The sequence below is a fragment of the Frankliniella occidentalis genome, unplaced genomic scaffold (genome assembly GCF_000697945.3).
Source record: "Frankliniella occidentalis isolate FOCC.00 unplaced genomic scaffold, Focc_3.1 Scaffold72, whole genome shotgun sequence".
Lineage (NCBI taxonomy): Eukaryota > Metazoa > Arthropoda > Insecta > Thysanoptera > Thripidae > Frankliniella > Frankliniella occidentalis.
Window position 1 is genome coordinate 336350 of NW_026267202.1, and position 14374 is coordinate 350723.

The 14374-nt window shown below is 47.6% G+C and overlaps 4 protein-coding genes across 6 annotated transcripts in view; 3 read left to right on the plus strand and 1 right to left on the minus strand.

Annotated features, from left to right (window-relative positions):
- The window catches only part of LOC113210403 (beta-1,3-galactosyltransferase 5), a 13350-nt gene extending 10339 nt beyond the window's left edge, over positions 1–3011 (plus strand). For both annotated transcript variants that reach the window (XM_026428386.2, XM_052268552.1), the window contains exon 2: positions 705–3011. In XM_026428386.2, the coding sequence (XP_026284171.1) occupies positions 715–1881 (1167 nt within the window). In that variant the 5' untranslated portion in view covers positions 705–714 and the 3' untranslated portion in view covers positions 1882–3011. The remainder of the gene's footprint in view (positions 1–704) is intronic.
- On the minus strand, positions 2988–6865 carry LOC113210401 (serine incorporator 1). Of its 2 annotated transcripts, XM_026428384.2 has the most exons (11): positions 6725–6865; positions 6521–6635; positions 6156–6317; positions 5858–6030; positions 5550–5762; positions 5366–5450; positions 5096–5279; positions 4829–5014; positions 4556–4600; positions 4079–4229; positions 2988–3996 (listed from the first exon to the last, which is right to left on the minus strand). In XM_026428384.2, exons 2-11 carry the CDS (start codon positions 6554–6556, stop codon positions 3858–3860), a joined length of 1374 nt encoding a protein of 457 aa, XP_026284169.1. In that variant the 5' UTR covers positions 6557–6635; positions 6725–6865; the 3' UTR covers positions 2988–3857. The 2 variants fall into 2 exon arrangements, with proteins under 2 accessions (XP_026284169.1, XP_052124511.1); XM_052268551.1 differs by lacking the exon at positions 4556–4600 and having other exon boundaries at positions 6725–6864.
- A 174-nt stretch (positions 6866–7039) lies between these two features.
- LOC113210412 (uncharacterized) overlaps positions 7040–14374 on the plus strand; it is a 13987-nt gene continuing 6652 nt past the window's right edge. Inside the window, exons 1-8 of the mRNA XM_052268588.1 lie at positions 7040–7330; positions 7514–7654; positions 7749–8246; positions 8332–8461; positions 8883–9066; positions 13376–13647; positions 13871–14183; positions 14275–14370. Of these exons, the coding sequence (XP_052124548.1) occupies positions 7514–7654; positions 7749–8246; positions 8332–8461; positions 8883–9066; positions 13376–13647; positions 13871–14183; positions 14275–14370 (1634 nt within the window). The 5' untranslated portion in view covers positions 7040–7330. The remainder of the gene's footprint in view (positions 7331–7513; positions 7655–7748; positions 8247–8331; positions 8462–8882; positions 9067–13375; positions 13648–13870; positions 14184–14274; positions 14371–14374) is intronic.
- On the plus strand, positions 10754–12996 carry LOC127749630 (uncharacterized). Its single transcript, XM_052268553.1, has 7 exons — positions 10754–10915; positions 11007–11112; positions 11192–11407; positions 11541–11759; positions 11838–12003; positions 12404–12489; positions 12573–12996. The coding sequence occupies exons 1-7, from the start codon at positions 10893–10895 to the stop codon at positions 12879–12881; spliced, it is 1125 nt and encodes a 374-aa protein (XP_052124513.1). The 5' UTR covers positions 10754–10892; the 3' UTR covers positions 12882–12996.

Below are 14374 nucleotides of genomic sequence, written 5' to 3' on the forward strand. Positions count from 1 at the left end.
AGCGGCTATGAGCCCCGCCCCACCGCGCCCCTGTCGCCCCTGCCGCCGCCCCGACCCGCCCCCGGGGGGGCCTTGCGGGTTAACCTCGAGGCTGTTTAGGTGCACTGCTCGCAAAGCCCGCACCCCTTAGCCTACTGACACACTGCGACGTTTTGACCTACATATGTTGTTATTACCAAGGATTTGCACTACTACAGCTACTACAGCAGTTGTCTGACCTCTGCAGTTTAAAATCAAGAATAAAAAATAATTAGCCTACAAGCGAAACTTTCTACAAACCGGTGCGTTTTGGGCGATTTGGTTGTCGTGCTGTCACCTGCTGTCGGCTGGGCGTGCTGTTGTTGATGTTGACACTGGCGCGGGCGCGGGGGGCCGGACCCGCTGCGGCTGGAGCAGCTGGCAGCGTAGCCCATTCATTAGCAGACTATCACTCTAGAAGAAAAGGAATAAAAATCTAGTAAGAGAAAGACAACCTTGTTGTGATTAAAGGCGCAAACGCGATTTCCTGCCCCGCTCTGCGTTTCTCTAAATCTCCTCGGGGAGGCGCGACACAAACTACGCGGGGGCACACGGTACGATGGTTGCGCATACGGGCAGCGTGCAGCAGTACTGTACTGCAGTAGCTATAATTCTTTTGTCGCGCTCAGGACGATGACGTACGACGTACGACGGCCTCATCTCAAGACGTTCTGTCTCTGTTGCAGGTGCTGTGGAATGGGAGCCGCCGGTGCTGGGCGGGGCGGGCGCGCGCTGCCGGGGCGCTGGGCGCTGCTGCTGCTGATGGTGTTCGTGACGCTGCCCTGCTACGTGTGGTACGCGGTGCAGCAGGACCTGGCCCGGCCGGCCGCCGCCGCCGCCGCCGCCTCGCCGCTGACGCCGCCGCCGCCGCTGCCTACGCCCTTGCCGCCGTACCAGCTGCTCAACGAGAGCGAGCCGCCGCCGCTGGAGGAGCTCGCCGGCCTGGCGCACGACGACGACGGCACGCTCGTGGACCTGCGCGACTTCCGCTGGCTGCTGGGCGGCGCCGCGCCCGCTCGCTGCCGCCCGCTCGTGCTCGTGCTGGTGCACACCGCCCTGGGCCACACCGCCAACCGCGCGCTCATCCGCGAGACCTGGGGCTCGCGGGGGCTGGCGCCGCACGGCGAGGTCCTCGTCCGCTTCCTGGTCGGGCAGCCCTCGGGCGCGGACGCCCAGGCCGTGCAGGGTGAGATCGCCCGGGAGGCGGCGACGTTCGGCGACGTGGTGCAGGGCTCGTTCGTGGACGCGTACCGCAACCTGACGTACAAGCACGCCATGGCGCTCAAGTGGTTCGCCACGCTCTGCCCGGAGGCCACGTACGTGCTCAAGGTGGACGACGACACGCTCGTCAACACGCCCGTGCTGCTCGACTACGTGCGGAACACCATGTCGCCGTTCGGCGCGCGCCGCCTGCTGGCGTGCACCGTCCTGGAGCACGCCCGCCCCAAGCGGACCTGGCGCTCCAAGTGGCGCGTCGGCTTCCGCGAGTACCGGCGCGACGAGTACCCGACCTACTGCGCCGGCTGGGCCGTGCTCTTCTCCCCGGACGTGGCGCTCGCGCTCTACCGCGAGGTGCAGCGCGAGCCCTACTTCTGGATCGACGACGTGCTCGTGACGGGCGTGCTCGCCGAGCGCATCGGCGTGACGCACGCCTCGTGGACGGACGTCGTCCTCACCTCGGACGAGCTGCCCCGCGTGCTGGCGGGCGACCTGCGGCCCACCTTCATGGTGGCGCTGTGGTACGACGTGGGCCTCGACATGGACAAGCACCGGCTCCTGTGGCGGCGCATCCTGGACGACGTGTCGGCGCCGGCCAGCGTCGTCAACACGACCAGGGTCGCGTGGGGGGCGACGTCGTCATGAGGGGCGCGTGCCCCGCCCGGAGCAGTCGCAGGGGCGTGTTAAGGGCGGGCGGCGGGGCGGTGTATCGAAAGTTGCCTACATACAATGGTGTTGTAGGTCAAATTGCCTACCTTTTGGCGGCTGTCTAGTGGACCACAGAGAGGGGGGGGGTCGCCCCTACCGCCTCCCCCCCCCCCCCTTAATACGCTCCTGAGTAGTCGATATTTGGACATTTGTGTGATCTCGTCTACAAACATTCAATCGACCTACTTTTGTGTCATTCATTTCGGGAATTTTGTTTTATTTATTGTTGTTAATTTTATTTTGTTTCAATTTGTTTAGGTGTCAAATGCCATGTGATACATGTCAAGATGTGATGTAGGAACAAAAGACTTGTTCTCGATTTTAGTCTGCTGCCACTAAAAAAATATATGACAATATATTGATTTATGTGGTTTGTGATACCCAAGACTGATAGATAGTGATTTATGACACTATGACTGTGACTGGAACTTGTACTGCAGGCAGTGCATCTTGAGAAAATGTTAATTTCCCAATTTAGTTAGGGTAGTTGAAGTTTAAAATTATCAACTGTGGTCTTTTTACATTGTTTATAGGACGTAACATTATATTGTTGTATGTTCGTAAAAATAGAATACGCAAAGGTAAAATTTCAACTTTACTAGTTATTTTTCTTTTCTTATTACTTGTGCCTGTTTATTGTGTCTATGTTTGTTCTTGTTTGCAAGTCAGATTGTGTTTTACTATACCATGTTGGTTTTACACTAGAACCCAACTTAGCTTTAATGTTTTTTTGAAGACCAGTTTGTTTTTAGTTATACCAATACAAAGTGTACTTTGACATTGATCTCAAGTAGATGTTTATAATTTATATGATATGATCAGTCACAGTTTAGGATTTCCCAAAGAAAGAAAGCACATCCCGGCATGGACATTTTAATTGTAAAGTTTGAAATGGACAGGCAATTTTTTTTGTATGTAAGCTTGCACACATTAAATGTGATGCAGCCTTTGAATGAGAGTGAACACTGGCAAATTTACCACTAAAGAAAGTTTCAAAAAACTGCTACATGTAACATTAATACGAGGAAATAAAGAAACAGGTGTATGGTTGGCTGGAAGAAGTATAATCTCTATGAGTAAATTGAAATCATTTCACATCCTTACATATACAAGTTCTAAAGATTGAAAATAGAAAAAATGTTGCACACTATTACCATTGACTATTTGGCTAAACTAATGGGAGCCATCTCTGCAGACACAGATTAGTTACACAGTGCCATTAATCCCAGAAGTTAGAAAATAATTACACACATGTTCAGTGGTATAAACGGGGATATAACAACTTTTGGGCTTTAATACCTATGTCTTTTACAACTTTACATTTTCCTTACTAGAGGCTATGCTACTTCACAGGTATTGTTCATATATGCCTAATGTGTGATTACAAAAATGCAAAGAAATGTGTATATGGGTGCATTACTTGCATATGCAAAACATTCAAGGCATAAATAGTCTACTTCTAATAATGTATTCAATACAATGTATCATTGAATACAAACTTATTCACTTATCTATCACATCAATCACACATTTCTTTTCCATTGGATTAAGCACCAAAGACCATGGCAGAATAACAAAAAATACAAGACTAAGGCATTTGGAACCAAAAAAACAACAAAAAAAACAACAAACTATTAGCTTTTTGTAATACAGAAACCACATTACATCAATCCCAGGAAAACTGACAAACATATAAAACCTTTGTTATAAAATAGTACATAGTGTATATAGATTGACAGAATTAAGAAAAGCAACACGACAGAACAGTGATGCTTAGGTAGGTAATTTTAATTTCTGTGAGGCTAACAGAATGATAAGATAGAGATGAGAACACAAATTAAAATTTAAGCAAATATTAAGCAATAGAATTTGTTCAAGTCTTAAAGCACCATAACAGGAAACTATCTGGCTCATTAATTGAATTCTCTGTTCGAAAGCACAACAGGAGCAATCAGAGTCCATAGGTACAGTCCCATACACATCCAACTTGAGATTACCTTGACCCACATAGAAGCATCATTGGCGTTGAGTGTTGCCAGTGAGGAGTTTGGCCTGCAAATGAAATTGTCATAATTTTAAACGCATGCAAAGAAAAGAAACAAAAAAAATATTTTAGTAAATGAAATGCACTTACTGGTACCAATTGGTCAAAGTCATCATGATGTACAGAGTAGAAAGGCAAAAGGTGAGATGGAAGAAAGACCAAGAGTAAGCCACTCCCTCATCTTCATTGTCCCAAACTTTCTGTCCACTGCTTCCGTTATCTTCTGTCAAGGTTCCACGCTCTGTAATGAGAATGACACAAACGCAAGTAAATCAACAGAGAATAGACCGAAAATTGCTCAGGAACTACGTTGATGAACACTAAATCAAGGCAATAAAAATAGCAGGGATATTTTCTTTCACCCATCAATAGCAATAAATCTCCTACAGCCTCAAATTCAACCTATTGCAACAACAATAATTATGAAAACAAGGATGAAGGGGTATGGAGGAATTGGTGTAATATTGGAGGTAATGTAAGGACTCAAAAAACAAAATATTTTCATGTGTGTGTTTGCATAAACCCTCTAGTCCTGAAAACTATGCTATAGCAATCACTAGCTCATACCTTCATTGTCAATCAGAGAGGCGTCACCTTGCATTGAGGAGTGCACTGAAGGCATAAGACAATGACAATAATTTCAGATAAAATCCAAAGATTTGGTAGGGAAAATACACTGAACACCCAAAGAGGACTAGCATCTGATCTGACATGCAAATGTGTTCCTAAATAAGAATTCTGTTAATTGAACCTAAACAGAGCACCAACCACTAAATAAACAGATGTTCATAGGTTGTTTGACTAAGTGACTGCTGAGAAAAAGTTCATTAAAAATCTTACCTCCACCATCTTTGACTAGCACATGTTCAGACATGGTCAGCTTTGATGATGACGAGGCAGAGCGAACAGAAGAGTACAGAATGCAACACATCCAAATAACTAATCCAACAATGGCCTGTTGGTCAAAGCCAACTTTGCTCTTTGTAGTTCCAATGATACCGAGCAGTCCTGGATTACACTGATCATCTGAAAAAGGTTGAAAATAGCATAAGTTTGACTGTCAGTTTCAAAGGTAATAGAGCATCTAAAGGAGAAAAATAAATTTACCCGATGAACTAGATAGGGCAGACCAAGTGAGATAAGTGGCATAAAGGGTTACCACAGACGATTGAAGAAGCCCAGATCGGGGTTGACGCTCTTGTACACTTGGCATAATAGATACACTGCTTACAGCAACAGCAAGGATAAGAATGAAAGATATGAAAAACTTTTGCAATCCACAGTCACCAGGCTAAAATGGATAAGAAAATTGGTTAGTTCCTTTCGTATTGACAATAATGTTCAAAATATCTTTAAGTGTGCTGGTACATTTCTTACCGAGGTATAAAATACATAAAGGAGAATCACTCCAGTCAGAGCTAAAATGTAATTGAACGCGGTGGCAGACAGGAGGGCGACATACCTTTCAACAGATAAAAAACGTAATTCAAGATCATTCTTAATATACAAGTTATTTTCTTGTTGATTGTGATTGACAACTTTCTAAGAAGATGTTACTTACCACCACTTTGATTCTGTTTCCTCATAGCGACCAACCCACCTCTCTGCCCATGAGTGAGCAAAGTCAATTATGAGTATCAGTTGAATGATGATGAAAAGGAAACCACCAATCATTCCAAAATACAGCCATGTTGTGGCAAAACGACTGTCCTCGGGAATATAGAATGCTCCGACAGCAATGGCAATGACAACAAGGTATTTCAAGCCCCAAAACCTGCAAATAAAAAACAAAGAAAATCAATAATAGGAGACTGATAGAATGAAGTGAGAGTCACAAGTGTTAAGCACAACACAAATTCAAATACTAACCCATTTTGTATACCACCTCTTGGATCTTTTGATGACCTCACACCAATCATAATGAGGCACATCAATGCATAAAACATGGTGAAGGCAAAGCAGAGGCGATACACAGCAAGATAACCCACTGCTTCTGAGCAGTCAAACCCAACTTGGACAGTATCACCTTTACAGAACGGTACCTACAAATAAAAGTAAGACTATAGAAATTAGAAATATAAAATCGAAGGTCAAATACAAAATTTGATTGCAGTGAATGACGAGACAGTACATCCTTTTTTTTATCAGTATGTCCAGTGAAACATACCTTCTTTAATTCATTTTGTAATCCAGGAGCTAGCATAATACAGCCAACAACAGTACCCAGCAAGAGCATTACGGCATACATAATGCGAGTAGATGTTGAGTTGCGGCATGCTGGACAGGCCGCACATAGAGAACATGCTGTGCTTCCACAGCAGCAGGCCAGCTGAAAAACAAGCAAAGAGGAATCATAGCAAAGAGTGATGTCCTAAAAGACCATGTTCCATGTTGTGGGACAAAAAAAACAACAACAAAATCACATTAAGAGGGCATGAGAATCAGATTACACTATTTTGATTGGCGACATCGAATGTGCAAAACTAAGCAATGGAAGAGCTTTCCAAATTTTAACTGATGAGGACAACGAACCTGTGCAGCAGAAAATAGGCCCATAACGGCCCCCATGTTGACAAATCAAGGCTTGGATAGCACCAAGCACCGTGAGGGCGATGAGGGGCTTTCTTCAAGCTTACTCCGTTGGCATCTGCAAGTTCATTTATTTAAGTTACAAAGTTGTGAAAAAGACCAAGGAGAATTAAGATGGAAAAGTGGTGACAGCAAGCAATGACTCACTCGACTTGACAGAACAAGAAATGCAGAAGACAGAACACACACAGACAATACACACTTCACGGCTACATAGATTCTGTTGCTCATGGCCTTCTAGGTACACACCAAGATCATAATGAAACTTTTGTTCCAGTTGTTTTGATTTTGAGTTTCGGAGGGCTTAAATCTTTTCTAAAGTAGTCGAACATAGATACTTGCAGTGATCAAATCAAATCTTAGCCACTGCAGATCACGATCACGATCACGGCCAGCTGGGTAGTTATTGGTACCAGAAAGTGTCATTAAGGCAGTCACGTGCTTATAGGCAGCCGGCATGTTTTGAATGCTCCCCTCTCCCCCCTCCACCCTTTCCGCTTAACCTTACCACAACAAGTATTTGTTTATTCTGTTACTCTACTGATTGTATTGAAAATACGCATTGCTTTTCTCTTTAGCTGTGCAAAAATTAAAAGCGGAAAGAGTTGAGACGTCAATACGACTCGCCCGGTTTCTCACCATCTATAGCCTCTGTCGTTAAATTCTAAAATACATGAGGAAACCAACTATAGGATTAGTCAAGAGCTAAGCTTAACATTCTTAGCTGCCCTCTGTTGTTCGGCTTAAGTCAAGGTATCTTATTGATGAAACAGTGCAAGCTGGCTAGGCTTCTTCCCTAGTTTTTACTAAATGTTTTATTCGCTCAAAAGTGATATTTTCCCCCATGGATAAAAGTCAAATTTTACCAACAGTGCTGAAGATTGTGCAGCCAACCTGATGTTCAAAGTGTGACGCTCCTTTTCCCCTGTGTTTTAGATGTCTCTACCATGTGATGTATGCGCAACAGAGTTTGACCTGGACTGTCATAGGCCTAAGTGCCTGCCCTGTGGGCACTCCATTTGTAAGAAGTGTATAGAGAATCCTGCCTTGGGGAGAAGGTGTCCAAATTGTAGAAAGGTCAGCAGCTGATAAAACTTCTGCCCGCTATTACCTTCTGAAATAAATTTAATTAGAAAGAAATTGAAATAATTTAATGTTTGCTTTCTTCCAGGAGCTTGGCACTCACCCTAGCAGCTTACCTGACAATTTACTTGTTATACATCTGATTAAAAGCAATGCCATCCCGCCACACAAGGTGCCCAGAAGGGAGGACGCAAGGATCCAGCAACTGGAACGGGGTGTGGAAGCGGGGAAGAGGGTGGTTGAGCAGCTTAGCGATCTGGTGCCTATTGCTATGGAAGCCTTGAACAAACTGCTGGACTCGGCGGGGGCCCAACTTCATCAGATGGAGGAGGCATTGGAGAAGTTGAAGCAGGCGGGTGGTAGTGATGTGCACACCTCTACGGAATTAGCTGTGAAGCAGCTGGAGACGGTGGTTCAACTGGAGGAGAGCGTACGTCTCCTGTCAGTCAAAAAGTGCAGTTTGATCGCGGAGGACTGTGAAGTGACCTGGCAGGCAGATTTGCAGCTGGAACAAATGGAGTCAGAGTTGGACAAAACTCTGCTCCCTCTGCTGCTGCAGTTGCAGATGAGTGGCCACTTGGAAAAGGTAAGCTACCAACCAGGCTGGTCAGGGTGTGGTGATCTTGTCTCTCCATTACGGTGCTCTCACTAGCCCCTCTCTGCCACTCCAGGCTGAGCTCACTGCTCCTGATGAGTCATCCGCCCCCGCCAAGGATCAGGAGACAGGAGTAGATTGGAAGAGTCTCGAAGTCAGCAACTCAATGTCAGAGTCTGAGCTGAAGCTGAAACTGGAGGTCGCAGGTAATGCTAGACATTGGAAGAAACTATATCCTCTGCAATGTTCACTTGGACTGTAGTGTGCTGGCTGTGGCTGTCGTAACTTTTATGTATGTTAGATATGAAAAGATTTTACGGTAAAGTGTTTCCACAGACAAGCCTATGACAAAAAAAAGGTGAGTGGTGTGGAGTTTTAGTTAGGGGGCCAAGGAATGAACTTCATAGTTCAATTTATTTGTCTCATAATCAAATACAAGAGAGATCAACATTTGACAATACAATTATTACATTTATCACATTTATCCTACATTACTGGCATAGAACTCTTTCATGGAGTTGAAGACATTTTCAATTAAAACGTCTTTAAGACGTCTTTTGAGGCGACAAAGAAAGGAAGTTGTCTTTCAAATTTGTGTCGCTTAACATAACTCGTTGCTTTTTGCAGATGTCTACGAGGCGCCGCAGGATGCGTGGTTCTGCGAGGCCGATAGCGTGTGGGAGAGAGAAGCCGACTCCGAGGCGCGCGACATCTCCTCTGGCAGCGGTGGCAGCGATCTGGCAGCAACCAGGCAGCAGCAACAGCAACAGCAGCAACAACAGCAACAGCGGCAGCAGCCTCTCAGTGAAAAGTAAGGATGCATTTCACAGAAAGTGCGTGATTCTAGAACAAGGAAAAAACAATCTTTTTCATTGGTAATCTTTGGTAATCATTGGTAATCTTCGGTAATCGTTGGTAATATTTAAAATCTGGTAATCCGGTGCACACATTGTCATGGAGTTAGTCACCCCTCGCTACCCCCTGATCGCGTGTACTCCCGCCCATCGGGACTCGGGGTAGGTTGACGCTGCCGGACAGCGCGCCGTCAACGCCCCGGGCCCCGGGCGACTCCCACGCGCCGCAAATCGTTCCTTGCGGCTCATTATTGGTGCCTGTGATTTAAACGTGGTCACGCCGCAAGGGACGTGGTACGGCCGCGCGTGCCCTCCGTTCCGATGGAAGCTCTCGTCTTTTGTGCCTTCGTGCCATTTCGTGCAACGCAGCGCGCACGCCCGGCACACTCGCCTCGTCGATGGTCGGCTCGGCGGTGTTGACGCGGCGGTGACTTAGCTGTGCCATTTTGCACATCGACTCACCAACGCCGGCGTTGACGAGGCGTTAAATGTCGACGCCTATCGGCGATAGTCGGGCGAGGAGAGCCGCCCGAGAAACATGTGTGTTACTAGGGTAGGTAATTAGTTAGTTTTATTGTTACTTAAAGGTACATAGGCAAGGCATACACTGTACATTCTGATAATGACCTGTTGCACTTGGTGGCGGGCATTGCTGCATTCACGTTAGCCTCGCCACGTAAGTTTGGCCGCGAGGGTGCGTGCACCGTGTCACTGTAAATAGCAATGATTATATTTCGTACTCATTCGTATGTTGCAGCGCGTTGACCTTCGTTGCCGATTGGGTGGGGGTCGACGTCAGACGCATCATCGTGCCTGATTCCAACAGAGCGACACTGATTGGGGCGTTCAGGAAAACGTTCGAACCCGAACTGAAGAAGCTAGAAACAGTGAGACACTCGAGTGGCCCTGTGCACGACGACCTCATAGAAATCTCCACTTGGTCTCGTACTCCGCCGTCAGGCAAAGTAGTGTGGGCGTGTCTAAGGGAAAAAGAGTACAACAGTGACCTACTGTGTGATGGGAGAGAATTGCAGTTTAAGATACATGGTGAGTATAAGCGCCTGTGATGTAGGCAACTTCTCGCTGGCCCCGTGCATCCATGTATTGCGGGGAGGCCTATGATAGGTTTCGCAGGGGCCCAACTGCAACAGAATAGAACTCGTAGTTGAGGACGTTTTGACAATAGACCTTTTCGCCCACAACTTGGCAACAACGCAAATCACTGTAGTGAAATTGTAATTTAGGAAAATTTTCAAAAAGTAAAAACACTTGTCTCTAGTAAATTATCCAAGGAGTCCAGTGGTGATGAGTAATTTGGTTGACAGACACTCAAAATACGGTTTATCTCAAGTATAAGATTCTACTTGCGGCGTTGCCACGTTGTGGGCGAAAAGGTCTATCCACATCCGTGTGTTTCAGATCCAGCACCGACCACCGTGTCGGTCCCTCAGACAGACATTGCAGCACGGACACCAAAGTCGAAGCCCCCGTCATCTCGAATTGCCCAACCGGGTCAACTGGACGTGTCGGACGTCGATGACCCTGCGGCAGACGGAGTCGGTGGCAATGGAGTGAAGTCGAACACGACGGTCGGACTCTGGAATGGTGGAATCACAAGCGGCGGAGGGGAGAAAACTCTATCCCTTTCACGTACAGACTACCCGAACTGCCCCCGAATCTGCAGCTCGCATTTGACGAGATTCTCAAAACGCCAGAGGGTGAGCGGCCGGTCGAACTGCCCACTACGGACCGGAACGACCTCATATGGGCCGTGGCCAATGACATGATGAACTATGCAACAGATTTGTAAGTGATCGCGAACGGGGCGGTGGTGGGCGCCGCGTCCAGCACCACTGTTTTGTCCCTTTTGTTGAATCTCGCTTGTATTTATTTCCAGCTATCCTCGCTCCGAGGAGTACGACAGAGTAGCTAGGGCCGTGGTGACGAAGTATCCATTCCTCGGGGACCCCATCAAGCCGGGACAGGATGAAGAGTGCAAGGCGGTAAGCCTCACCCCCTCACCCCCCCCCCCTTTTCCCCTACTCACATACCGTTAAACACCATATATTGATTGCATTGCAGGCTAGTATTCGACGGCAACTGGTGCAGCGCTTCAAAACGATGCGCCTGAGAGAGAGCAAGAAGCAGGTCGAGATGTTTCAGATGAAAGGGGACGAAACAGTCCTCCTCAGAACGAAGGAGAAGTACTCCAGGCGCAAGCGAGCACTTCCGTGCCCCGCTAGTGACACACCAGCATTGCTGCCCAAGGCCAAACGGAGGAGAGGGCTAGAGCCGGTGGTAAGTCGATTCACTGAACCATTAAGTCTCCACTGCATTGAAAATCCAAGTGCACGACTGGTGTGCGACATTCGCATACACTTGGACTTTTAGTGTCCCTGGTAACACTTGCCTGCCTGTTTTACATTTGCAGAAGCTGATGTACGACGAGGGATCTGACCGCGAGAGCGTTGCGGCTGATCGACAGACGCTTCTTGAGCTGTGTGACAAGCGAGAGAAGCCACATTTGATCACTGGGGTAAAGGAAATCATGGCCAGGACAAAGCTTTACCGCCGCACGTGGACACTCACCGTACGCCCGCTCTGGAAGGAGGTGGGCACTGATTGGCCCACACTGAGAACCAAAGATGGGGTGAGTAAAATAAAACAATGCAATTTCAGTAATCGTTGCATCACCTTGATTAATATTGGTTTGGGCCCTCCCTTTCAGATCTATGCTGAACTGCAGTTGCAGCGTGGAGCAAATTTCGCCAGGCCAATAAGTGACTTTCTAACAGTACGGAGGAGAAGATTATTACTAGATGATTTAAAGAAGAATGACAATGCGTTCGAAATCATGGCACTGGCCAATAAGGCTGCTGTAGAGCGTGGAGAAAGTAAGAACTGTAAAAATCTAAGATGTCAATGCAGAACTGTAAGAGTTGATATTGTGTTTGGGAAATTTTGTATGTACAAAAATTGAGTACTATTTTCTGTAATCTGTAATAAGTAAGTTTATACAAAAGTGTGTATGCTGCTTTGAAAGCTTACTTACTACAGATTACAGAAAATAATACTCCAGTCTTGTACACACAAAATTACCCAAACACAATATCATATAGATCTTGAATTAGTCTAGCCGCACATAAATATTAGAATGTGGACATAAAACTTGACAAAGAAAATATTACTGTACTGTAAGAAATGATATTGTGTGTAGCAGCACAAATTATTATACAATCGAAACATATAACAACAACTTATTCTAATAACAGAAATGAATGCATTCCCTTCCAGGTGCTCATATGTGGCAGGTTATCGCAGCACTACCACACCTGTCCATGGACCCCAAGAAGAACTATGGTCAGTGGATCAGCATGGAGGTAGGTACAGTTGAAGTTATGCCACCTCCTCATTGTTGCATTTTATGCATGTACTGTAGACTAATGTTTTCTGTCGTGCACAGGAACTTGGCGATGGAATCCCCCATGTGTTGGTAAAACCAGACAAGAATGGTGAATGGGGTCCTGGCGCCAAATTTATCCCCATGATAGACGGGTACCAGGCCTCCAATGATAAAAACCTCAGCCTGCTCGAGTGCTTTGAGCTTTTGGTCCATGTTGTCCACCTGAGTGACATTGCATGGAACCCAGCACTGGCAATGACATGGCGACTTCTCGACGAGGAAATAATGGGCTGTAGAGATTGGGAGCCGAAAAAGTTTACCACAAACTATGCATTGTGCAGAGCTAGATTCAGCAAAATAATAAAATAATTTAGAGTAAGTGGGAGTTAAAATAGACGAGTTGACAAAGTATGCATAGTGCAGAGGTCCATTCATAAAATTGTATGCCGTGTAGACTAAGTTCAAATTAAAATAGAACATTGTACCTACTGTGTGTTATGTTTTGCACCCGATTGCATGCACCTGTACATCTGAAAAGGGTCGGAAATCAACCCAAAAATATGGACGAATCCATCTAGTTCGCCATCCAATAAAGTAGGAAATGGGGGGAATTCCATCTAAATATTGAAGCATTTAGATGGAATTCCATCTAAAAAGTTGAAGCATTTAGATGGAATTCCATCTAAAAAATGATGAAGCATTTAGATGGAATTCTGTCCAACCGTTAGATGGAAGTGCCACTTCTACCCTCCTGTCGTTCATGTTTCACAAGTTTATGTACACATTGCGTCCCACTTGTGTACTAGGATCTGATTGCATAGACGACATCTAAACTGTGTGTTCTGTTTTTGATGTGTTTCCAGGCGACGCATGATGAAGTTCTTCCTCGTGTTCGGCGATGGCGCACCGCGGATGGTGATCGTGCCCGACTCTCGGCGGGCGACGCTCATCCAGGCCTTCCGGAGGAAGTTCTCGGCCGAGCTGGCCGCCCTGCCCGCCCCGCTGGACGACGACGACATCGTCATCAACGAAGAGTACACCCGGCCGACCGACGGGCGCGTCATGTGGGTGCGGCTCGACGAGGACGACTTCGGCGCCATCGCGGAGCAGACGCGCCTGGAGTTCAAGCAGAGAGGTGAGACCAGCAGCGGGTAGTCAGCTGACGCTTGCCGAAGGAAAACGTTTTTTCCTCACGAAGGCCTCATTGTGACCTCTGAGGCCGCGACTCCTTGCGCTTGTGAGGTCGCCGACGAGGTCACACGTGCAAGAATCGTGACCTCGTAAACCATAAAGAGGTCACGATGAGGTCTCCGTTTTCCTTGGGCGGGGGTTGACGACATCTCACCGGGCCTTTGCAGTCGTTCGTACAGCCGAGCCTGCCCGCGGCCGTGGCACTGCCGGGGGTCACGGTCACCCCGCTGCCCAGGACGCCGCCGAGGAGGGCGAGTACGAGGAGGGGCGCCAGGGGGAGCCGAGCGACACCGTCATGGACCGCTGGAACCGGCGGCGGACAGACGACGACCCCCACGTGCCCTACATCTACAAGATCCCGGCGCTGCCGGCCAACGTGATGGAGGCGCTCTCCTCCCCCTTTGAGCTGTCCAACGCCCACCGGAGCACCATCGTGCGCATCGTCGCCTGGGACATGCTCGAAAAGTACTGCACCGACTAGTGAGTATACAACACGCATTGTGAGGGGGCGGGGCGGGGCGGGGCATGCGCGGGGCTGGCAGTGTCTGACGCTGGCGGACGTGTCCCGCAGCTACCCCACGGCGCGCGAGTACGACCGCGCGGTGACGGGCATCCTCACCGAGTACCCTCAGCTGTCCGACGTAGTGGCGGCCGAGAGGACGGGCGGGCGG